The 27,158-nt window shown below is 43.6% G+C and overlaps 1 protein-coding gene across 1 annotated transcript in view; it reads right to left on the bottom strand.

The window, feature by feature from the left end:
* Nucleotides 1–27,158, bottom strand: part of PPM1L (protein phosphatase, Mg2+/Mn2+ dependent 1L) — a 286,940-nt gene that overhangs the window by 63,308 nt on the left and 196,474 nt on the right. Inside the window, exon 2 of the mRNA XM_073578961.1 lies at nucleotides 15,011–15,185. Within this exon, the coding sequence (XP_073435062.1) occupies nucleotides 15,011–15,185 (175 nt within the window). The remainder of the gene's footprint in view (nucleotides 1–15,010; nucleotides 15,186–27,158) is intronic.

Genomic DNA, 27,158 nt, shown 5'->3' with positions numbered 1-27,158 from the left:
ATAAAAGTTATCAACGTACAGATGGTAACCTTTATCAAGCAGAGGGTGGACCAAATCCCACACTATTTTCCCACTCACGCCCAAAGCAAGTGGACATTCTGGGGGCTGGATCCTACTGTCCTTTCCTTGGTAAACTCTAAAGCTGAGAGTGTACCCTGAGGTACTCTCACACAGCTTGTAGAGTTTCATCCCGTACCTTGCCCTTTTGCTGGGCAGGTACTGACGTAACTGAAGCCTCCCTTTGAAGTGGATGAGGGATTCATCCACACAAATTTCCGTTTCGGGAATGTACACTTCAGCAAACTTGTTGAAGTGTTCGACGACTTGCCGAATTTTGAACAGTCTATCAAAATTCGGGTCATCGCCTGGAACGATTTCAGTGTTGTCCCTGAAATGAAGAAATTTATGAATAGCCTCAAACCGTTTCCGAGTCATCACCATGCCAAATACTGGAGTTTGATATAAGATATCAGTAGTCCAGTATTGGCGAATTTCTGGTTTCTTCACAATCCCCATGTGAAGGACCAGTCCCCAATATTTAATCATTTCTACAGAGTCCACAGGACTCCAAGTAGAGAATGAAGAAATTGGGTGTTCCGCCAAAAATTGTTGGGCATACAAGTTTGTTTGCTCCACCATGAGACTGACGATTGACTCCGAGAAAAAGACTCTGAAAAAGTCTATTTCCCTGAAGTTGGCAGTCTCAAACTGGATTCCTGATTGGGGAACAAAATCAGGAATCCGTGGAGCAAAATTTTCAGGGACGGGGGTCCAGGAGGGAGACCTAGTGCTAGGTTGGGCGTCACTAGCACTAGGTTGGGGGAAACTCACACTTGGCTGTGAGACTTCCTCCAAGATACCCGACTCTTCCTCTAAGGCCTCCGACTCTTCCTCCCTGGGCTCCGGACGATTTCTCGTCCTGCGACATCTCGGTGGTGGCAAGTCTGTGTCGCTGGAAGAGGAAGCGTGGGAGGAATAGAGAAAGGTGGGGTCATCTCTCTCACTATCAGTATCAGAGGCAATAATTTCATATATGCCTCTTCAACTGAGTAGACCCTTTGGGACTGGGATGACTGGGATGAGCGGGACATTGTGCGTGTGTTGTGTGGGCGTGTGTAAAAATCCTTTATTATAGTGTGCGTATGTATGTGCGAGTGTTTGGTGAAACTTTTTACTGGAGGAATGGGCTGTCAGGAGGGGACTGTCAGGCGCGCGGGGGGCAGGAGGGGACTGAGGAGATGGAAATGGAACCAGCGGCAGCAGCAGGGGGGTGATCAGGGGGTGATCACTGGGGTTGGGGGATGGTCACCAGGGGCAGAAAGGGGCTGTCAGGAATAAGGAGGGCGCTGAGGAGAATTAGGTGGAGACGGAACCAGCGGCGGCAGCAACAGTGGGGGTGATCAGGGGTGCAGGGGGATGATCAGAGGTGCAGGGGGTGATCAGGGGTGCTGGGGGGTGATCAAGGGTGCTGGGGGATCACCAGGGGCAGAGGGGGGCTGTCAGGCACCGGAGGGCAGGAGGTGGCTGAGGAGATAAGGAAATAAAAAAACCTGCAGCAGCAGGGGTTAATCAGGGCGGCAGGGGTTGATCAGGGGGGCAGGGGTTAATCAGGGGGGCAGGGGTTAATGAGGGTGATCACTGGGGCACAGGAGGGGGCTCTCAGGCACAGGAGGCAGTAGGCGGCTGAGGTGAGTGAGCGGAGGTGGGAGGGGCTGGAATTAGGCTGCGGAGGAGTTATACTACCGGAAGGCAGTGGTGGCAGCGGCAGCGGCGATGACAGCGGTGACAGCGGCGGCGATCGCAGGTCAGGGCGGCAGTCTGGCACCTCGTTCCTCAGCTTCCACGGACAGGATGAAGTTGAGGAACAAGGCAGCCATGATTTTACCCTGCCCCTCCACATCTGATTGGAGGGCTAGCGTCACATGGACGCTAGCTCCAATCAGATGCGAGGGGGGTGACAAAAAGGTCACTGGGAGTGATCGTATCCCCGGGGGGGGCGAAGCCACCCCCCCTGGGGTCAAGTCTAGGTCCCCCTGTACCGGCGGGTCGGGTGAACTTTCATTGAACCAGCTCACCCAACCCACAGGAGGGAGATCTTTTCATGACGCCGCATAGGGGTCATGGGTCGTTTTGCCACGACTTTTCATGATGCCTACGTGGCGTCAAAGGTCGTGAAGGGGTTAAGGACAAGCTCTTTGGCGCACAAGGCAAAGTCTCCAAAATCACCCCAAAAGTTAGTGCAACAGATGTCATGTGTATATTAGGTCATGTTACAAGGGTGGCAAAAGCATTAGACCAGGGGTTTCAAACATGCGGCCCGCAGTGCACCACATGTCTCACTCCCTTAGGCAGGGAGAAGGCATGCATTCAGGAGCGGCGATGGCATTGGCTGTTCTGAGTGCACACACTGCACAGGACCTGTGATGAGGTCACAGGAGGGGGAGGAGTCAGGGGTCACATGATCAGGGGCCTCAGTATGTGCTGGTTGTCATGGTACTGGATGAAGGTACGTTTATGCGTGGGGTCAGGAGGGGATTACAGGGTGGATGGAGCAGAGCCCTGTGTGTTCGAGGTGTATGGAGCGGAGCCCTGTGTGTACGAGGTGTATGGAGCTTAGCCCTGTGTGTACGAGGTGTGCGGAGTGGAGCCCTGTGTGTACGAGGTGTAAGGAGTGGAGCCCTGTGTGTACGAGGTGTACGGAGCCCTGTGTGTACGAGGTGTACAGAGCGGAGTCCTGTGTGTACGAGGTGTAAGGAGCGGAGCCCTGTGTGTACGAGGTGTATGGAGTGGAGCCCTGTGTGTACGAGGTGTACGGAGCCCTGTGTGTGAGGTGTACAGAGCGGAGCCCTGTGGTGTGTACGAGGTGTAAGGAGCGGAGCCCTGTGTGTACGAGGTGTATGGAGCGGAGCCCTGTGTGTACGAGGTGTACGGAGCCCTGTGTGTACGAGGTGTACGGAGCGGAGCCCTGTGTGTACGAGGTGTATGGAGCGAAGCCCTGTGTGTACGAGGTGTACGGAGCGAAGCCCTGTGTGTACGAGGTGTATGGAGCGGAGCCATGTGTGTACGAGGTGTACAGAGCGGAGCCCTGTGTGTACGAGATGTACGGAGCGGAGCCCTGTGTGTACGAGGTGTACGAAGCGGAGCCCTGTGTGTACGAGGTGTATGGAGCGGAGCCGTGTGTGTACGAGGTGTACGGAGCCCAGTGTGTATGAGGTGTACGGAGCGGAGCCGCGTGTGTATGAGGTGTGGGGAGCCGCGCGTGTTCGGGGTGTATTAAGTTTGAAAGGAATGCGGCCCCCCAGCTCAAATTTTTCTTTATGTGCGGCCCATTTACTCTGCCGAGTTTGAGACCCCTGCATTAGACAAAAGGAAATGTCTTCTCTGCAAACACTTTGCACATCCATAAATACTCGACAAATCCCTTACATTTGGATGGTAAATAGCGCTATAGGTTAGTGCCTACTTCCACTTGCCCCTTGCCCTACTTCTCTCTGTTTTTATTTGTACCATTGTAATTCTACGTTTTTAATAGTGGAACTGTGAGAAAATCTAACGCTTGCTTCTGGATTACCCACATATACATCTGATCACTAGGAGTCTCAGCAGAAGGACGTCTGGCGATCTACTTATCGCCCAAGGAGCCTTCTAACAAAGCGCTACAGTCAAAGCGAACAATCCATTTACCAAAACGAACAATAATTAATTATTGTTTTGTACACCATTGAAAGAGTTTTCCAGTTCTTTAAAATTGATAGCTCCCTCTATCTACTTATCAACAGGGGTACCAGGTGCCAGACCCGCGCCATTCATCTATTATTGATAGTTTCTGTAACGTAGTAGAAAACGAGTTTGCTTATTTTTTGTCTGTGAATTTTGCACATCTAATGCAATTCTATGTGGAAAATTCCACACATAAAACTTGACGTCCAAGCAAAAGACATTGACAGGTTGCGGATTTGAAACACACACCGCAGTTCAGTTTACACTGAGTCAATAAAATACAGTTTCAAAAGATTTCAATAAAACCCATCCTCTTTGCTGGACCTGTAAGATGCTGTAATGGGCTCCGGCTGCTCTAATATGCCTACCATGGACAGCCTTAGCACAAGCCACCCCACTTACCAGATCCCAGGGTTTACACCGCAGGTCCCAACCATCTTAACCTTATTGGCTGGACAGAGTCTGCGCTGTCCAGAGTTTCTGGGTTTGACATCTCTTCTCTCACCAGCGCCCCGCGCGGGGTGAATATGGTAGTACACACAGAAATATATCTATTGGGATTCTTTTACACATGGGAACATTGTGACATCTAGCACCTGGAATGATTGGGACACATTTTGCTCTGATACTCATACATGAATTAGGAAATGAGAAGGCATCATTTACTGCTCTTGTACTAAACAATAAATGACTTGATTGAAGTGCCATGCACACAGAGGACTGACAGCCCCCAATCACCTGAGGACAGTGTTCTGATTAGCTATCCAGATAAAAGGCCTTTGTTTCCCATATGCCACCACAGAAATTGAAATCTCTCAGCCTTCCCACAGCTCTATTCGTGAAAGTGACGACAATGAATAGATTCATCCATACTGAAATCTGTGTAATAATCTGTCACATATGGGAACCCAGTCTGAAAGGTCCTCCATAATGACAATGAACTCATAAAAATATAAAAGGGAAAGATTTACGGTAAGACTGGCATTTCATGTGAAATGTCTGTAAACCGGCGCATGTTAGTCTGTTTTTCAAGACAGAAAATAAAATCTATGACACAGCAACCATATATTTGTGCCACCATTTGTGCTACTTTCTGGCTTGACATTTAATACATTTGTCAGGTTGTTGTTGGCCATGCGGTTTCCTTTCCACATTTCTTGTGAGAAAAAGTTGCAAAATAGTTGTGTCACCCAGATTTTCCAGAATAAGATCTAAAACTGAGCATAACGATGCTGGGCCAGGATGACCTATATCTATAATATAACGCTGTAAGCGTCACTCTGTCCAAAGCCTTTATAGACTGCGCAACCGCGACGCGCCTGCGCAGTCTGGACGGAGTAATGCACCCGGGGATGAGGAGGGTGGCCCAGGAGATCGCGGTATTCGTAAGCACTGAACGCATACCGCGATCTCTGGCACACCTTACCGATCCGGTGTTGCCGCAGGGTCTTGCTGGGATGTCAGGAGAGGGCAGGTTGTGGCGCCGGAATCGGCGCATGCCCAGTCCGCGCTTTCCGGCGCCATTTTGTGGAATACACACTTCAGTGTGTCTTCAAGAAAATGGCGCCGGAAAGCATGACTGCACAGGTGCCGATTTCGCCGCCACAATCCCACCCACTACTGACATCACGGCGAGACCCTGCGGCAATACCAGGATTGGGGGATGAGGGGTACCATGCATACCAGGATAGGGGGGTGAGGAGTACCATGCATACCAGAATTGGGACGTAAGGGGTGCCATGTATACCAGGATTGGGGATGAGGGGACCATGCATACCAGGATGGATTGAGGGGTGAGGAGACCATGCATACCAGGATTGGGGGGTGAGGGGAGCATGCATATCAGGATTGGGGGGGTGAGGGAACCATGCATACCAGGAAAGGGGGGTGAGAGGACCATGCATACCAGGATGGGGGGTGAGGGGACCATGCATACCAGGATAGGGATGAGAAGGTACCATGCATACCAGGATTGGGGGGTGAGGAGACCATACATACCAGGATAAGGATGAGTGTTGTGAACTCATTTTCTGGTCTGCCTCTGGTTTCTGGTGAGGGAACTGTTTGTGCTGACAGAGGAGTTGTGAGTTCTCTTTCCGAGCTCCCTCTGGTGGTGGCAGGAGGTAATGAAGCTAATTTAAGTAACAGAGACCTGCCACCTGATAATGAGGACGACGATTGGACATCTGGAGTCTCAGACTGGATTTAAGACAGCCGATTCCCTATTCCTATGCTGGTGATTTTTTCCTGAGGTCTTGGTTTCCAGCTCAGTTCCTGTCTTCTCAAGCTATGTTTTCTCTGCTAATGTTCACATTTGATTTGGTTTTGTCTATTCAGTCTTTGTGTGGTCACCCAGCCCCGGCTGGGGCTGTGCTGAATTTCCACTCCTATGTTACTGTATGTGCCAGTTTGCTTTTTGTCCCTTATTAGATTGGCCTCTTTTTGCTCTGTTCTCAGAATGTGCCAGAGTGCTGATATAGTGGGTGAAGTCTAGTGACTTCAGGGTTTCTTTTGCTATCAGAAGTGTTGGACATTTTTTGCAGGGTTTTTTGGCGTGATTTCAGACAGTATCTTTCCTTTACTGTCCTTTCTAGTTAGTGTGGGCCCCATCGTTTGCTCAGTCTATTTTCCTACCTGTGTTTGTGCTTTCATCTTGTTTCACCGTCAATACATGTGTGGGGGCTGTCTATTCCTTTCGGGTCTGCTCTGGGGCAGTTTAGATTTCCCCTTTTCTTGCTATTTAGCTCTCCGGCTGTGACGAGGCTTCTGGAATAATCGTAGGTACGCTCCACGGCTGCTTATAGTTGTGTGATTAGGATCAGGGGTCTGCAATCCGCGTAGTTACCAACCTCTCTGGTTTTCTGTGACTTAGCTTGGTTTTGTTTTCCTCCTCGGTGACCCAATCATAACAGATGAGGGCGTACCATGCATACCAGGATAGGGATGAGGGAGTACTATGCATATCAGGATTGGGGTGAGGGGACCATGCATACCATGATGAGGAATGGGGTGCCATGCATACCAGGATTGGGGGTGAGGGGACCATGCATATCAGGATAGGGGGTGAGGGGTAGCATGCGTACCAGGATAGGGTGGTGAGAGGACCATGTATACCAGGATAGGGGGTGAGAGGTCCATGCATACCAGGATGAGGAATGGGGTGCCATGCAAACCAGGAATGCGGGTGAGGGGACCATGCATACCAGTATGAGGAATGGGGTGCCATGCATACCAGGATTGGGGGTGAGGGGACCATGCATATCAGGATAGGGGGTGAGGGGTAGCATGCGTACCAGGATAGGGTGGTGAGAGGACCATGTATACCAGGATTGGGGGGTGAGGGGACCATGCATATCAGGATAGGGGGATGAAGGGACCATGCATACCAGGATGAGGAATGGGGTGCCATGCATACCAGGATTGGGGGTGAGGGGACCATGCATATCAGGATAGGGGGATGAAGGGACCATGCATACCAGGATGAGGAATGGGGTGCCATGCATACCAGGATTGGGGGTGAGGGGACCATGCATATCAGGACAGGGGGGTGAGAGGACCATGCATAGTCGGATAGGGGAGTGAGAGGACCATGCATACCAGGATAGGGGGGTGAGAGGACCATGCATACCTGGATAGGGGGTGAGGGGATCATGCATACCAGGATAGGGGGGTGAGGGGACCATGCATATCAGGATAGGGGGGTGAGGGGACCATGCATATCAGGATATGGGGTGAGGGGACCATGCATACCAGGATAGGGGGGTGAGAGGACCATGCATACCAGGATTGGGGCGTGAGAGGACCATGCATACCAGGATTGGGGGGTGAGAGGACCATGCATACCAGAATTGGGGGGGTGAGAGGACCATGCATACCAGAATAGGGGGGTGAGGGATACATTGCATACCAGAATTGGGAGGTAAGGGGTGACATGTATACCAGGATTGGGGATGAGACCATGCATACCAAGATTGGTGGGTGAGGGAGTACCATACATTCTACGATAGGGATGAGGGAGGACCATGCATACCAGGATTGGGGGGTGAGGGGACCATGCATACCAGGATTGGGGGGTGATGGGACCATGCATACTATGATAGGTAAGAGGGGGTACCATGCATACCAGGATAGGGATGAGTGGTACCATACATACCAGGATAGGGATGAGGGGTGCCATTCATACCAGGATAGGAGGGGGGTAGCACATACCAGGATGGGAGACCATCTAATATATTATAAAGCTCAATGTGTGTGTGTATGCATGTATGTATGTATGTCCGGGATTGGCATCCGCACCGTCGCAGCTACACTAACAAAATTTGGCACAGTCACACGTCTGGACCCCAAGAGCGTCATAGGTTATGTTGTGAGGCAAAATTTTAACCCTGCGCGTTCCAATTCACCAAACAATTTTGCCCCTATCTTCATAATGGGGAAAAAGTGTATGTATTGGCATCTGCACTGTCGTAGCTACAGCCACAAAATTTTGCACAGTCACACGTCTGGACCCCGAGAGCGTCATAGGTTATGTTGTGAGGCGAAATTTTAACTCCGCGCGTTCCAATTCACCAAACAATTTTGCCCCTATCTACATAATGGGGAAAAAGTGAAAGGAAACGTTCTGGAGGCAAATTGACAGCTGCCAGATGTGAACAAGGGGGACTTAAAGAATGAGAGTGATGGCGCCAAAGAGTATATACCGTACAGTTGCTAAGGGGGGGCCCTGACATGGGATACTCACCACACACGGGGATATGAACACACACACAAAATGCCCCACACACTACCACGTGCTTCAACACATATACCACCCTCAGCACACATTTCACCACAAATACCAACCTCGCCACATAAAAGTCGAAACACAAAAGTCGCCACTCAAAACTGGCCACGCTGTCCCAGAGCTGTTTAAAAGATGAAAAATGAGCTGTGATTGGTTGCTATCAGCAACAGTTTTCTTTGTAGACAGTTGTGGTAACTGAGGCCTATTATTCTTATAATTTCTATGGTGTTATTGTCCTTCAGTAAAGCTGGAAACAACACAATTTATTACCGTGCCAACACAGACCACCCTCTGACACAGAATGCAGGGGGAGCCCAGTATCACACAGGATAGGATTAGATACACGGCTCAGCAGTCAGTATCACACAGGATAGGATTAGATACACAGCTCAGCAGTCAGTATCACACAGAATAGTATTAGATACACGGCTCAGCAGACAGTATCACACAGAATATGATTAGATACACGGCTTAGCAGTCAGTAGCACACAGGATAGGATTAGATGCACGGTTTTTATGTGCAATATAATCATTATAATTTGTTATAACTAACCACAGTTGGTTACTATGCCCAGGCAACGCCGGGGCTCTTCAGCTAGTAAACCAATAAAAATGCTCGCCACCCGGGCGTAGAACAGGTTCAATAGCTAGTTATATATTGCCTGGTGATTTCTTCACGTCACTGGGAAATGCCCAGCACTTCATGTAAGTCGGTGCTACACAGAAAACATGTGATGCTTGGATTGTTTTTTTTCTTTCATACATACAATCGTTCTGTTCCTATACACAGTACGTTATTGGCAGCATTTCTCTTCTATACACAGGGCGATGTGCTGCTAATAATGATGATTTTAATGCATGTATAAGAATCAAATCAACCAATAAATGAACATTTTGCTTGTTTGAGATTTCCATGACTTTACAAGAAAATTGAGAAAAAGTATCCCTATGAACATTCACTGATTATTGTTTTGTGTAAAAGGGACATTAGTTGCACTCTCACTATGTAGTTGTCTACAGTAGACTTTTGGCAAGTATGTCAAAGCTGGTACTGGTAGAAGATTTAGAATATAGACTGCTTCTTTTATACCATGTCTATGTGAGCAGAGTTACAGTGGGTACGGAAAGTATTCAGACCCATTTACATTAGTTACTCTTTGTTTCATTGCAGCCATTTGGTAAATTCAAAAAAGTTCATTTTTTTCTAATTAATGTAAACTCTGCACCACATCTTGACTGAAAAAAACAGAAATGTAGAAATTTTTGCAAATTTGTTAAAAAAGAAAAACTGAAGTATTACATGGTCATAAGTATTCAGACCCTTTGCTCAGACACTCATATTTAGGTCACATGCTGTCCATTTCCTTGTGATCCTCCTTGAGATGGTTCTACTCCTTTATTGGAGTCCAGCTGTGTTTAATTAAACTGATAGGACTTGATTTGTAAAGGCACCCACCTGTCTATATAAGACCTCACAGCTCACAGTGCATGTCAGCCCAAATGAGAATCATGAGGTCAAAGGAACTGGCCAAGGAGCTCAGAGACAGAATTGTGGCAAGGCACACATCAGGCCAAGGTTACAAAAGACTTTCTGCTGTACTCAAAGTTCCTAAGCGCACAGTAGCCTCCATAATTCTTAAATGGAAGAAGTTTGAGACCACCAGAAGTCTTCCAAGACCTGGCCGTCTAGCTAAACTGAGCAATCGTGGGAGAAGATCCTTGGTGAGAGAGGTAAAGAAGAACTCGAAGATCACGGTGGCTGAGCTCCACAGATGCAGTACGGAGATGGGAGAAAGTTCCACAAAGTCAACTATCACTGCAGCCCTTCACCAGTCGGGCCTTTATGGCAGAGTGGCCCGACGGAAGCCTCTCCTCAGTGCAAGACATATGAAAGCCTGCATAGTTTGCTAAAAAACACATGAAGGACTCTCAGACTATGAGAAATAAGATTCTCTGGTCTGATGAGACAAAGATAGAACTTTTTGGTGATAATTCTAAGCTGTATGTGTAGAGAAAGCCAGGCACTGCTCATCACCTGCCCAATACAATCCCAACAGTGAAACATGGTGGTGGCAGCATCATGCTATGGGGGTGTTTTTCAGCTGCAGGGACAGGATGACTGGTTGCAATTGAAGGAAACATGAATGAGGCCAAGTACAGAGATATCCTGGATGAAAACCTCTTCCAGAGTGCTCTGGACCTCAGGCTTGGCCGAAGGTTCACCTTCCTACAAGACAATGACCCTAAGCACACAGCTAAAAAAACAAAGGACTTTCTTCAGGACAACTGTGACCATTCTTGACTGGCCCAGCCAGAGCCCTGACCTAAACCCAATTGAGCATCTCTGGAGAGACCTGAAAATGGCTGTCCACCAACGTTCACATTCAACCTTACGGAACTGGAGAGGATCTGCAAGGAAGAATGGCAGAGGATCCTCAAATCCACGTGTGAAAAACTTGTTGCATCATTCCCAAGAAGACTCATGGCTGTACTATCTCAAAAGGGTGAGTCTACTCAATATTGAGCAAAGGGTCTGTATACTTATGACCATGTGATATTTCAGTTTTTCTTTTTTAATAAATTTGCACAAATTTCTACATTTCTGTTTTGTTTTCAGTCAAGATGGGGTGCAGAGTGTACATTAATGAGAAAAAAAAAATGAACTCCTTTGAATTTACCAAAAGGCTGCAATGAAACAAAGAGTGAAAAATTTAAAGGAGTCCTCTGAATACCTTCCGTACCCACTGCATGATCCTCCATTTGTTGGTATTATGATCCTTTACATACACACTGTGCTGGATAAGGCAATAGAATAAAAAATTATATAGAAGACTGGGTGAATCACAATGAGCAGGCGCCTAGGCTGCCTCGATCAGGAGAAAGTAGGCCAAAAGAGTCCTCCTTGTTCATACAGAACCAGAAATATGTGATTAGGTAGCCCAGGATAAGTCAAATTCCAAAATTTCTATTTTTTGCCCAAGAACAACATGTAAAAGAAATTTCAGTAGATTCTGTCTCGCATTTGAACAATGGTATACTTTTCATCTCGACCAATGTCTTGTTAGCCGAGCTCCATTGCCATTTCAATGCTGCCGTTAAGAATTCTTCATTCTTTTAGAACGAGTCGCTACATCTCTGAAGAAGACCAGAAGCAGACATCACAGTAATCTATTCTCCATTCATCTAGCGAGTCTGTTCATCCTTTAACACATAATTTACTGGTTTCTATCCATTTTATGTGGCTTTTGAGTTCTATTAATCTCATCTGTCTGTTGTGATTCTGTGCATTTGTTAAATGTGGGATAAAATACCTAAGGGGGATGTATTCAGTCTCTGAGCAATCGGCTGCACTCTGCATCCACACATTAAAAATGCAATATTCTTATACATAAGAAAATCCAGCGTAAATCGCAGACTGTTGTTATGTGTTAAAGTCTCGACGGAATGGAAGTTCACCAGAGAACCGCCGTCTCTAACTTCCCTGGCTGCCATATAGTTACATTCAATTCTTCTGCTAATGAGAAGCAACTTTCTGAAATTGGAAAAGAAAAATCATGTTTTTCCTCAATTTTACAGAGCCAAGTTTCAGTGGGTTCCTGCCTTTTTCTAACTATTTTTGACAGCTTATGTCTGAAATTTGACTGTATGTCTAAACGCATTGATGCTGCAAAATCTAGAAAAAAATAGCATAAAATTGCTGAAAGCTGCTGTTCAGCAGTTCTCCACCAATTAAAATAGAGATTTACTCAATGAATTATAAAAGCAATTCCTAATGAATGGACCCTAAAGCTCACCATAGATGGCCAGACTCAGAATGAGTGGTTGTGCTACAGGATATTGATCTACATATGGATGGATAAGCGAACTCCCACCAGACAAGTGCTCTCAATTATTTACATCTCTATTTAAGAGAAGAGACACTTAAAACGTATTTCTAGTGATCCACTTGTAACGTCTTAGGATTCTGTGAATTCAAGATTCTAAAATAAAATGTAAAGTAAAATGTAAATACTGACTGCTGTATATTTTTTTTATTAGCTTCATTAGCTTGAAACCCTTTACTCTCTCCCTGCTGTTGTCAGGATAGCCAAGAAGCAAATGGAATGAGAAAGTTATATAGTTAAATAACTTGATTACGCCCAAATAGGAGATTACAATCAGTCTATGCGTCTGTAGAAGGAATACGATTGTCAATGAAGTCCTGTGATTATAGCAGCTTCGTCAACGACTCAATCACACTGTATCTACTGGTGTGCAGGGTGGGATCACAGGAGTGTACTAATAGGCGGAAAAAATACCAATAGGAGATTGTGAGATATTAAACCTGTAGAAACGCTGACCAGGTTTTAAATCTACTGCAACTATGGTAGGCATTGCCAAGCGCTTCCGCAAAAGGAGAGGCATGAAGAACAAGTGTCTAATCTTTAAGGGAAAAGGCCTCACAACGGTGCTGTCAATAAAGGGTCTGTGCAGCTTTTATTTTGTCACTGGAAGTACGCTTCTGCGGTATTGGGGAAATGATGCATAACCACTCTTTGCCTATTGATCTTACATTCATATGATGTTTATGTAAAATAAGCAATTTTATTATTAATTAACTTTCTCATGAACCTTTAGCAGTAAAATAAATGTAAAATGTCAGATGCCAGCCCCACCTGCTAATTCTTATATGTAGCTGTCAATAGCACATGCTATCATAGACATTAAAGTCAGTGTTCTGGAAAAAAAATAAATTAACATAAATAATACAGTAATGTCACAAAGGATTGGACAACTATCGCAGTAGTCAGAATGTACCGTATATACTCGAGTATAAGCTGAGTTTTTCAGCACATTTTTTGGGGCTAAAAACGCCCCCCTCTGGTTATACTCGAGTCATTGTCCCAGAAAACGGCAGGGGAGGGGGAGCGGTGGAGGAGTGGGTCACAGGAATAGGAGCCAGTGTCTGCGGCTAATTCCTGTGCCCGCTGTTAAAGGGAAATGAATATTCACTACACTGGCAGTAACATAGTATTTAAGGTTGAAGGGAGACTTTAAGTCCATCTAGTTCAACCCATAGCCTAACATGTTGATCCAGAGGAAGGCAAAAAAAACCCATGCGGCAAACACTAAGCTCCACATTGGGGAAAAAATTCCTTCCCGACTTCACATACGGCAATCAGACTAGTTCCCTGGATCAACGCAATATCAAGGAATCTAGTGTATATACCCTGTAACATTATACTTTTTCAAGAAAGGCATCCAGTTCCTTCTTAAATTTTAGTAATCACTCATTACAACATCATACGGCAGAGAGTTCCATAGTCTCACAGTAAAGAATCTGCGTCTGATTATGATTAAACCTTCTTCCCTCCAGACGTAGAGGATGCCCCCTTGTCCTCATCACAGGTCTAAGAGTAAAAAGATCATTAGAAAGGTGAATATTCATTTCTCTCTTAGTGCACAGATTTGGCTGCAGCCGCCAGCTTCCAGCAGCGGCCAGGCAATCACGGGTGCACGCCACTTAAGAGTCAGAAATATTCACCTCTCTCCTCTCCCATAGGCGTGGAGTGAAGTGAATATTCATTCCCTTAATGATCGGGTACGCATAATCGCTCAGCCGCAGGAGCTGCTGGCACCAGAACAAGATGCAGCAAGGGCGTGCAGGGACGGTATGTAGGATTTTTTTTTTTAATGCTTTTCTCATTGGGGCCATGCATACAAGGAAAGGGATGAGGAAACTTGCATACCAAGATACGGATGAGGAACCATGCATACCAAGATAGAGATGAAGAATCATGCATACCAAGCTGGGGATGAGGAGCCATACACACCAGGATAGGGATGAGGAGCCATGCATACCAGGATAGAGATGAAGAATCATGCATACCAAGCTGGGGATGAGGAGCCATACACACCAGGATAGGGATGAGGAGCCATGCATACCAGGATAGAGATGAAGAATCATGCATTCCAAGCTGGGGATGAGGAGCCATACATACCAGGATAGGGATGAGGAGCCATGCACACCAGGAAGGGGATGAGATGGTCATGCATACAAGGATGGCGATGAGAGGACAATGCATATCAGGATAGGGATGAGGAACTATGCATACAAGGATAGGGATGAGCAACCATACATATCAGGATAGGGATGAGATGGCCATCCATACAAGGATAGGGATGAGGTGACCATGCATACGATAGGGATGAACAGCCCTGAATACCAGGATAGGTATGAGATGGCCATGCATACAAGGATAGGGATGAGGACCCATGCATACAAGGATAGGGATGAAGGGAACAATATTTGACTCAAGTCAATACGTTTTTCCAGTTTTTCGTGGCAAAATTATGTGCCTCGGCTTATACACGAGTATATACGGTAGTTGGCAGAATTAGGAATGTTTGATTCTGCATACCCATATCTGTGTGACCTCTGCTATTCTGATGGTTTTTGAGTATGCTGTATTATGGGCAGTATCAAGGCCATGTAATAAGATTAATTATACATAAAATAGCACAAACCTGCTTCATCATAGGACCCCGAAAGCTTCTCCAGAAGTTCACGATCTATTGCTAAAATCTGCTGCTCCAAAATAGTCTGGTAGGAAAGTACGCTGTTCTCTTTATCCCTTTCGAAGTCCTGTAGATGTTGCTTTAGCACCTCAGGCAGATGAGTTTTCACATATTCCGCTGCTGACTGCACAACAAATAAACAAAGCAATCATTTGTCTAATCCTAGAATTTTTAGCTTCTCACAATGTGTTTTTCAAAACATTTTCAAAAAAAGCCTCTAGCAAGAAGAACTCCGAAATCTCATCATTCTGGGTAAATCACAAAGTTTTCATCAAGTAACCAAGGAATCATTTACTTTACTATGATGCTCATTGCAAATTGTATTAAGCATACTGCGTCCATCGAGGATGAGCAGCGCTGCCTATGAAGGACCTTGTGATCCAGAATTCATTGTTTTTAATATCTTCCACTGTTCCATTATTATACAGTCTCTGCCATTTTTTCACAGAGCACAGCCCATTAAACATAATGCATTTTTATATTCATACGAGCTACATTCACTTGTTACTAGCCAGGCATGTCTATGCTCTTTTAACCGTTTTAGGCTATGTCGACACTCGTACAGTGCTCTCCACTGAGCACTACGCTGCTTTTTCTTTAGGAATTTCGAAAAACAGAATTCTGATGGGAACCCAACAGAGTCAATGACTTCAAGGAAGCACTTTGGGAACTGTCTGGCATCAGTCTTGGCAGTATTCGTCTTTTTCAGATATGCACAAAACATGTTTTTGTGCATGTCTGAAAAAGACCAAAGCTGTCAGGATGGAGGTCGGAGAATACAGTTTTCCGGGGATTCTAAAAGAAACCCCAATATAGTGATTAGCAGAGAGCACTATATGGGTGTGAACCTAGCCTTGGAGTTACTTTCTTCCTTTTAATCAAAACACCAAAAATAAAGTGAAGGAGAGATTGGAAACATGAAAACAGGTGGTGCAATACTATAGGAAGACATAGCTATATTTTTTCATCAATACTGCAGGATATCCTCATTTCCAAGAATGAAATGGCATTTTTTTCTGTATTCTGAGATAGAAATAGCTATCTGATCACTGCATCCTGTCAGACACACTGTATAAGCTTCTAAAGTTGTAATTTGGGTCTACCTCCCTTAGCTCCTCTTGGAGACTGATCTCTCGGAGACCTAGAGAGAGCCCTCCTCATTGGCCAGAGGCATTCTTGATTATCTGTAGGCCCATGGACTATGGCACATGATCTGCATCAATGGTCAAATCATTTATTTTTTGTACTAGAAATCAAAGACCAAAACATTTCCTACCTAGTGAAAACCGTAGTAGCGTTGTAGATGAGATTAAGAAATCTCATGCACAGGCTGCGAAAATATCCATAGCGAAAATTGACAAGCATTACAAAACTTGAAATCAGCAGCATGTCAATGTATGCTGGGAATATCAGTGTTTATCAGATTATATGGCAATACAAAAGGTGAAAAGCGAGAATTAACGGGAACCTGTCACCATGTTTGGCCATAGGAGATATGGCCACCTTATACAGCATACTAATATGTTGTATATATTCTCCCAATCTGACCTGCAACAAAAGATAAACACCTTTTATTATACTCACCTGTGTGGCGGTTGGGTCCAAGGGGCGTTGCTGGTTCTGGTCCGGCGCCTCCCTTCTTCTTTCGATGGCGTCCTCCTGCTGTGCTTCATGTGGATGAACAGTGTTCCTCGGCATCGTGCTCCAGTGCAGGCGCACTTCTCTGCCTTGACTAGGGCAGAGCAAAGTACTGCAGTGCGCATGCCCCAGGAAAGGTCGAAGAGCCCCGGCGCAGGCGTAACTGAAGTACTTCACCCTGCCCTAGTCAGGGCAGAGAGGTACACCTGCGCAGGAGTACGATGCTGGGGAACACTGCGTGGATCACGTAGCACGCGTCATCCACACGAAGCACAGAAGAAGGGAGGCGCCAGACAGGACCAGTGATGCCCCTCGGACGCAACCGCCCCTGAGGTGAGTATAATAAAAGGTGTTTTTCTTTTGTTGCAGGCCGGATGGGGGCATATACACAGCATATTAGTACGCTGTACATGAGCGATGAAAGATGGCGGGCGTATCTCATATGGGATAAACCTGGTGACAGGTTCGCTTTAACTGCACCATTTCTGCAAGAAATCTACAGATATATGTACAACTGCACCCGAAATGCCACATGGGAATGTATCACAAGAGTTGTAAAGAAAGTTTTTGTTGATACCTAGTTCAGTGGAGAAAACATTAAGGCTAAGTTCACATGCAGCATTATTGTCTAGTTTTTTGTTTATTCATATAAAAAGCTGAGTTTTACAAGTACCAGCAAAAGCGATGACATTACAGAAATCTCATGAACACTCTTTTTTTTTTTTTCATTTTTGACATCTGCAACACGTCAATGGTTTCATCATTTTTCTGCGCTTTTTCACTCATAGAAAGCAATGAGCAAGTGCAATAACACTACAAGAAAAATACACAGAATACAGGTTTTGCAGTTTTTTTGCAGCGCTTTTTGTGAATGAAATTAATTTTATTAGTACTGTTGACAAATCATACCTGTAATCCGACCAAGTAAAATACAGTTAATAAATGCAAAACCGCCGCAAATAATACAGCAAAACCTGCATTTTGAAAGCAGCTTTTTTTACTGCCACGATAGCAGGTCAACGCGGTGGAAAAAAAGTAATCACTGCAAAAACAGAGAACATATTAAGTAACATTTCATAACTGGGTTTCAAATTAAAACAGTAGCATGAAAGAAAACTTAGAAATGAGATTTGTAGCTGTTTTTTTATTTCTAGAATAATCCAATCCAGCTTTACAATAACTTGTCGTGTCTTATGCTTTAGTAGAATAAGACATGCTATGTCTGTCCACATGGGATCCATCAGTGACTCCTCTTGCAAAACTTAATGACCAGTCAATCACTGGCTACATTATCTCCTCGGATCTGTAAAGTCCCTTTATGGCCTTAGGTTCCCCCTATAGTCTGTGCAGTAATGGTAAGGAAATGCTATGTGTAACCTCTTAAGAGGATGTTAGTCGTACTCCGATGATGTAGTGAGCTATTTAGCCATTCATAGTGTAAAGGACTTTTGGCGCCTTTGGCAAAGCTGGTGCAGGTAGAGGAAGAGAAAATCAATTGTCTACGTCTCGTCCCAGGATGTCCTACTAGAGGTGACAATCTAATTGCTTACTTAATACTTTATATGTCTGCCATCTACAGCAATTTCCCTGCTAAGATTCGAGTTTTGGACTGTATTTAAATTAGCTCTGGAGAGACAGAACAATATATTTGTATTCATTTCTTCAAGTACACACAAGAAATCTCCTGAGCAAGCAAACAAAAAGCCTGTATAAATATGTCAGACAAGAAAAAATAGGGCAGATAATTCCCATCCTGATCCCTTCCTGGATGCATTTTATTAGTATTGCATGTACACAGAATGATTAGCATAGCAATTAGCGAAGTTTAAATTAAAATATAAAGAGAATGACCCAAAAGCTAAAGTATGTTTGAAGGTCTAAAGGCCCTTATCGTCATCATGAAGAAAAACACAAAGAGTGCTCCATGTGTGAATCATAATAAGGGGAATGCCTCAGGACACCAAGGTTACTCACCCGAGGTAGTTGCGCGAAACGCTGGAAATGGGCTTGGCCAAATCCACCCACAGCTGCTGCACCGACCACCCTTTCCAACTGCCTTGGCAAGGAATTGAATAGTGAAGCCAGAACAAGGAGGGTTGAGTTATGGTCCTGGCGCTCCTCCTAATTTTCCCATGAGAATTATTGAAAGTAGTAACAAAACTATATTTTAATCTATTGTCAACTGCATGGTCACCTTTTTCCTGAACAAGCAATCCGCTTGTAATTTCCTGTTTCGTTTATAGGAATTGTTTAGGGTAACCGCAAGGTAACCTCTTTCTTTAAATCTCATTTGTAGGACTTGGGATTTACTTTTAAAATCATCATAATTAGCAGTTTTTACGTAGATCACAGTGTGCGAGTATACCTGTAAAGTGCTTCAGTGCAGAGTCTCCAGCTGTACGTGCTCCCACCCCGACAGCGCCGTTTCACAAAAGTGCTTCTTGTATGGGGGCGTGCACGAACAGCTGTCGGGGTGGGAGCACGCACAGCTGGAGACTCTGCACTGAAGCACTTTACAGGTACAGTATACTCGCACACTGTGATCTTTCATTTTTGCTCTATGACTTATAGTAATATGTATTCATTTTTGGCTAAACCATTTATATGAGCGATTTCACCGGTCCATCATTTTCTCCACAAATAATTTAGTCATTTTTTTGTTTTGGGAATGCTGCTTGTTTCATAATGAATATTTATTCATTGCACTATGCACTTTATGTTTTTTATATATGAATAGGCATTGCTTTATTCCCACAACATTCTTTATCACCACATTTTTAAGATTCTTGTCTCATTAGAGCCTCTGGTTTTTTGAGTAGCACTTGTGCACCAGATTGTTGATACTTACCTTTTACCGTCCTGCTCCTTCTTGTTCCGTAAGCTTTATTTGCATCATATTTTATCATCTGTTTATTTCTATATTTTAATTACATTATATCAATAAAGATTATTTTTAATCTTTAAAATTTGGCAATTCATTGTCGTACCTCTTTTCTCACTATCAGAGGTTGTGCATATTGATTCCATTTAGGGAACTGCCCACTGGAAAAGTCCAGATAGATGTTCACGTCAAAGTTTTTCAAGTGTGTATGTAAAGATCCCATCATTCACATCTTTGGTGACGACCAGATCCAAAAACTCAATATATGTTTCTGAGTAGGGAAAAGTAAATTCTAAGCCCCACTTATTCATAATTAAATTATTAACAAATGCTTGCGCTTCATCACGTGTCCCAGCCCAGATGATAAAGGATCATCTATGAACCTTTTATAAAACAAGATGTGACCCATCGGCAGGAAGCACTGTCAGATGTGTACGGATTTCTCACTATATTGACGTTTCTTCAGCAATATGTAGTTAAACTAGAATTGCATATATGGGACTCTTCAGACTCAACACATCCCCAAAACTACGTTTTTTTTTTTTTTTTTTACTATGGATGTAATTTCACTGCACTCCGACACTGAACATACTGTAATCTAATAATATAATTGGATTATACCTTGACCATCTCTTTAGGTATTTATGGTATCAGCGCTTCATTTCTCTATGGGTTTTTGCCTACTGTAGCACTAGCACTTTATCATGGTACAGCAGCACCTGTCTTATATTTTTAATTAGTCTTCATGATACTACATTAGTAGTATTTTTTGTATGGGCATATGGCTTTGGAACATCATTGAATTGTTATTTGACTCCTGTCTAATAATAATAGTTATACCTCGTACCTCATTAACCTCGTACCTTATTATCACTCTATTTGTATTACCCTGTCGTGAATTTTGAATAAACTCTAGCACTATCTGCAAGACCAAACGAGACTTACGGTATTTTGTGTGCGGCTGTTTCGCTCTTTTGTCATGATTTCTGGACTGAGTCCAGGTTCAGCCAGAACCTGATTTTTCAAAGGAGTGCATGTCATTCATTCTTTTATTAATAATAGTTATGTTGTCTTATATGGTTGAATAAGCATTTTACCCTTACAACACATTACAAATAGTCATCTTATCAAATGTTATATTTTTGCCTGTATTGTCTCTTTTAGCGCTTGCACATTATACTCTTTTTTATTTTATATTGTGTTCTTATTGTTGTGTGCATCTTGGTTTAGCAACTTCATCCTTTGCATATTATTGTATGCCAAGTTTACATTTATACCATAATCTTTATTGAGTAGCCTCAACTTATATGGATCTTATAGTTTACCACTAGATACCACATCTTTGCTTCTTATGATTCTTTTTATGTATGCTTTTTATATACTAATAGGACAAATTAGAAGTTTGTTACTTTATTCCAGGGCATTGCATACCATTCCTCGACAACTTATTCATTTCAGTAAGTTACCACAACGATCACATTGGAGGAGGACATTACTGGTGGTTATTTGTAACCTTCTTTGGCTTTTTAATCGTTTTTATAAATCACGTCTTCTCTCTATTGTATCTATAAAGATTGGTTGATACTTTCTATTTGGCGATCCTGACTACTATACACACTTCTTTTCTCACATGCATGTACAATTTAGGTGTGTAGTTGTTGATCCGAACATACACTTGTTGTGCCTTAAGTATCTCACATCTATCAGAAGTTCCTTTAATTGCTCATACAAGATAATGATTCTCTGAGACTTCCTTACTAGTGATGAGCGAACGTGATTTGATAAGGTGTTATCCCACATGCTCGTGTGCTATCCGATTGTCTTGGGTTTGCTCGAAAAATACATTTGAGTCACCGCAGCTGCATGTCTTGTGCCTGTTCAACAGCTGCAACACATTGTCTAACAAACAGGCAATCCCGGCATGTATTGTGGCTGTCAAACAGCAGCCATGGGGACTCAAACATATTAATCAAGCACGCAGAAGACACTCGGTTAGCACACAAGCATGCTCCAATAACACCTTATCCGAGCATGATCACTCATCACTATTTATTATGACATAGAAGAGCAAGAAAAAAGATCACGCCCATATATAAAGGAGCACCTCAATTGTATATATAAAGAATAATGACACTTTATTAGACAATATTACAAAAAGCAAAAAAGCACACAAAGCATATTAAAAACATTTAAAATACAAAAAGGACCTACAATGAGTCATGCCTTATTATAGAAGCAATGACTTACCACACCTACTAATCTCCCAAAGAAGTACCGTACATAAAGCCACTGTCAAAGGTATTGCACATCATAAATATAATACATATGTAGCAGCATCAGATAATACTTCAGTGGCTATAAAGTGCATATGAGAAATACCATGTGGGCCCAGAGATCCACAGAAAAAAAAAGCGTATGAGAAGAGAGTATGCAATTATATATACAATTGAGGTGCTCCTTTATATATGGGCATGATCTTTTTTTCTTGCTCTTCTATGTCATGTTTTTTCCAGGCCCTTAGTGAGCCCTTTTTGTTTTGAAATTTATGAGCGGTGCCCTCCACTTCTCCAATACTCATCACTATTTATTACCTATGAGCAAAATCATATACGAACGCACTGCTATTGCAATCAAAGGGTCAATAACTCGATTGTAATTGTTACATCATCTCCAACTGATACATGGATCAGAGATAACTTCCTGTTTGATTATACCTGGATTTGGAGAGACCCCCAAAATGAAAGTGGAAACAAGTCAAAATGAAAATCAAAACACGACAAAATTAAAGTGGAAACAAGTCAAAATGATGCTCAGTATTGTGTGTGGCCTCCACGTGCCTGTATGACCTCCCTACAATGCCTGGGCATGCTCCTGATGAGGTTGCGATTGTTTTCCTGAGGGATCGCCTCCCAGACCGCCTCCCAGACCTGGACTAAAGCATCCATCAACTCCTGGACAGTCTGTGGTGCAACGTGATGTTGTTGGATGGAGCGAGACATGCTGTCCCAGATGTGCTCAATTGGATTCAGGTCTGGAGAATGGGCAGGCCAGTCCATAGCTTCAATGTCTTCATCTTGCAGGAACTGCTGACACACTACAGCCACATGAAGTCTGGCATTGTCCTGCATTAAGAGGAACCCAGGGCCAACCGCACCACAATGTGGTCTCACAAGGGGTCTGAGGATCACGTCTCGGTACTTAATGGCAGTCAAGGCTACCTCTGGTGAACACATGGAGGGCTTTGCGGCCCTCCAAAGAAATGCCACCCCACACCATTACTGACACACTGCCAAACCGGTCGTGCTGAAGGATGTTGCAGGCAGCAGGTTCACACTCAGCAAATGTGACAAACATGACATAGTCTGGAGATGCCGTGGAAAGCGATCTGCTGCCTGCAACATCCTTGTTTCCACTTTAATTTTGGCTTGTTTTGATTTTCATTTTGACTTGTTTCCACTTTCATTTTGGGGGTCTCTCCAAATCCAGGCCTCCATTGGTTCAAAAATTTGATTTCCATTGATGATTTTTGTGTGATTATGTTGACAGCACATTCAACTTTGTACAGAATAATAATCTTTATTTTTATACAGCGCTAACATATTCTGCAGCGCTTTACAATTTGCACACATTACCATCACTGCCCCCGATGGGGCTCACAATCTAAATTCCCTATCAGTATGTCTTTGGAATGTGGAAGGAAACCGGAGTGCCCGGAGGAAACCCACGCAAACACGGGGAGAACATACAAACTCCTTGCAGATGTCAAGCAAATGTCCTGAATATTTTTTTCACCACCTCAATAATGATTATGAAAATCCCATATCCACCACCAATAAATGGCAGAAAGAGAGGCATAGAATAAAATTACAACAGTGTTTATTACATAACAATTTTCACAAAATTCATATTCAACAAGGTAAGCACACATAAATTAGCGCCATGGGTACATATAAAGAAACACTGTGAGGACAAAATTGTATACAGGACTAATACCAATAATTTCTCAATGAGATTGGAAAAATTGAACAAAAAACTTCATAGCACCACAAAATATCAGATGCATATTATCAAGAGATTATTTCTGTGAATCCACACTAGATCTAAGGGTACCGTTACACCTAGCGACTCACCAGCGATCCCGACCAGCGATAATGAACCGGTCAGGATCGCTGGTGCATCGCTAGGTGGTCGCTAGTGAGCTGTCACACAGGCAGATCTCACCAGCGACATCGCTGGGGTCGGGGATCGCTACTTACCTGTCAGACGCGGCGATCCTACGTCCTCCCGCCCGGCTCCACGCGTCGCTCGTCAGCGCCACGTGAAGCGCCGCAGGAAGCTGACGACGAGGAATGGTCCAGGAGCTTCTTGCACGACCACCGATAATCAGCGGGGGAGCCGGTCGGAGGTAAGTATCACATGCAGCGATATCGCTAGCAATATCGCTGCAACGTCACAAAATCGGTGACTTTACAGCGATATTGCTAGCGATATCGCAGTGTGTAACGGGGGCTTAAAACATTATATATATAAAAAAAAAAAAAAAGTCCTTCACTTACATGGGCAATGCCTCTTAGATAAGCGTCCACAGCCGCCCCTGACAGCGCCGTTTCGCCAAATAGGCTTCCTACATGAGGTGTGTGTTCTCTGCAATGCCCGGCTTTAAATACACCTCCCTAAAGCTGATCACAATGTCACAGGCTTCACATTGCGCATGTGCCGGCCCCCTGACTTCCTCCATACAAGAGACTTCCTGCTCACCGCGCTGGGAACGCCAGGGTAAACACTGTACGTTACCATGGAGAGCGGGGCAGAAAGTCATGAGGTTGTCATGACCCACGCATGCGCTACAGCCCAGCGCTGAGATCGCTGCAATGAGCACTAATTGCAAACAAAAAAAAGGCTCCATAGAGTGGCCAGTGAATGATAAAATCACATATACTGTGAGCTAAAGGGATAATGTGACTACAAATAATATACATACATCTCAATGCAATATAAATATACATAATACCATTAAGATATGTATAGCCATATTATAGCCATAATGTATCATATGCTTTTAATTACAATATGTCATATATAACGTGAATTTATAACACCTAAAATACCAAATTATGCACAAAATTGCATTAATATTAATCAATGTGACATACTATAACAAGAATTACATATACAAAAAATTGATACCAAAAGTCCCTAAAAACACCAAATATACTATCCCAGTGCCCGATTATATTAATTCAAAGACTAAGCAGTTATTCAACTATTATGCAAATGAGTCAAAATTGAGAAGTCTTGTCGAACTCCAGAAAATTCAATGATGATGGACCTATCTTCCATAGAATAATTTGCCGGAAGAATGCAGCATGCTGATGTTATTCTCTAGGCTGAATATAATGAAAATTTTTTAAATAAAATTATTAAGAAACAAAACACACAACTAAAAAACAGGATCCATAAAAATGGATGATTCGAAAATTGGACTAATTCATCTATAAAAACGCACTGAAGCCCATAGTTTCATTCAAACCCTGCGGAGTCATGGTACCCAGTAAATAGATCCATCGGCTCTCTTTTTGTGCAAGGATCTTGCCGAGATTCCCTCCCCTGCTATCTAAACATACTTGGACAATAGCTTTGACCTTAAGACCTGAGGGGTCACAATTGTGATATCGTTTAAAGTGTCTAGGGAGAGTTTTTAACCCTTCCAAGTCATCAATAGTCGCCGCCTTCTCGATATCTCTTACATGTTCCCTGGTTCTGAGTTTTAATTCCCGTGTGGTTAATCCTATGTATATTTTCCCACAAGGGCAACGAGCATGGTAGATTACCCCCTTAATGGTGCATGTCAACATCTTGCGAATGTCAAATTCCCTGGATCCGTCTTGATTTTAAAAGGTCCTACTCCTTACATGGTTACCACACGCCTTACAAGAATTGCAAGGAAAAAAACCTTTTAACTCAGAACCAGAGGAACCACCAGAAGCACCATTTATTGGTGGTGGATATGGGATTTTCAAACTCCTTGCAGATGTTGTCCTTGATGGGATTCGAACCCAGGACTCCAGTGCTGCAAGGCTGCAGTGCTAACCGAGCCACCATGCTGCCCTACTACAGAACAAAGTATTCAATGAGAATATTTCATTCATTTAGATCTAGGATGTATTATTTGAGTGTTCCCTTTATTTTTTTGAGCAGTGTATATTCTGCATGATATTGCAAACATTTGCCAACCCCTGGTTATTGTATTTACCAAAGATATAATACAATAATGCTTCTACACAGAAAAAAGCAAGTCTTAATTTTGAGGGAAATGGTAAAATGTCTAATAAAAAAAGTAGGGTCGCAAGGAGCGTTTGTCATGTTTATTCTACATGTGTATGTTTACTGCTCAATTAGGCCTTTCTGACCACACACCCAGCAGCCCTGCCCTGCCCCAGGCTCTGTTTGATTGGGCACCTGTGTCTGGGCCTGTATCACCCTTCATCTGTGGTGCTGGTCAGGCAGTGTAGAGGTTAAACTTGAAATGTCTATGTCCGGACCTGGTCTACCCTTATCTGCACTTGCCTTTTCTGGCTCCATGGGAGTGATTCAGAAACGCTTCAGGTACAGTTTGCATTTAATATGGTCTTGCTTTTAATACATTTAGGAGGCCGCAATGGCACAGCGAATATAAAAAACGTAGAGTAGGACTGCCCCATATGAGAATGCCTTGGTGCAGTGGGGTGGCTCAAAATATTGATCAATTTTTTGCTAAATGTCTCATTTTGAAATACAGTTAGAAATCAATATGTGCATATGCACTTTATGTACTGCGTTCTGACCACAAGCAGCGCTGGCTTCTACCCTTTTTTATATAATACAATAATGCTTCTACACAGAAAAAAGCTAGTCTTAATTTTGAGGGAAATGGTCGCAAGGAGCGTTTGTCATGTTTATTCTACATGTGTATGTTTACTGCTCAATTAGGCCTTTCTGACCTCTACAAGAGTGTTATTTACTATCTCACCATCTACACATTATTCTTTCCATCCGCTAAAACTTACAAACATTTATCACAGCCCTAAGCAGGAAACAGAACAACACTTTATCAAGGACCTGACCTTATGGAAGAGAAATTTCAATTTGGCTGCTGTTCTGATAACTGTGTCTACGTTCACACCAATGCTACGCGAGCTTCTTGAAAGCGCTCAGTAAAATATTAATAAGGATTCGAAGTGTGATCGGATGCCTTTTAACAGGTTGACCAGTGACTACACATTTTGTAAGGAACATTTCCACTCAGATCTCACGCCAGAGGCATCTCACCTTCCAAGTCAGACCTCCTGCTTTTAGCTTCTGAGTAGAAAACACTTTTTATCCTAAGTTATGTAGCAAGGCTCAATAAGAGTCAATGCTGACTTTTACGATTGCTACCCCCAATAGATGCCACTAAAGTTCTAGTCCTCCTTCTCTCTGAAGAGGATATTTGCATATTTATACCTGATTGAGTTAAGACATTTGCTGCCAAGTTTCCTAAGAATATTGTTCGCTCTTACAAATGGTTCAAATTATTCGAAAATTATACAGAGCAAGCAA

This window comes from Dendrobates tinctorius, unplaced genomic scaffold (assembly GCF_039654945.1).
Source record: "Dendrobates tinctorius isolate UK_male_01 unplaced genomic scaffold, ASM3965494v1 ptg000060l, whole genome shotgun sequence".
Lineage (NCBI taxonomy): Eukaryota > Metazoa > Chordata > Amphibia > Anura > Dendrobatidae > Dendrobates > Dendrobates tinctorius.
The sequence above is the reverse complement of the archived record's forward strand: the minus strand, read 5'-3'. Positions and strand labels throughout refer to the sequence as shown.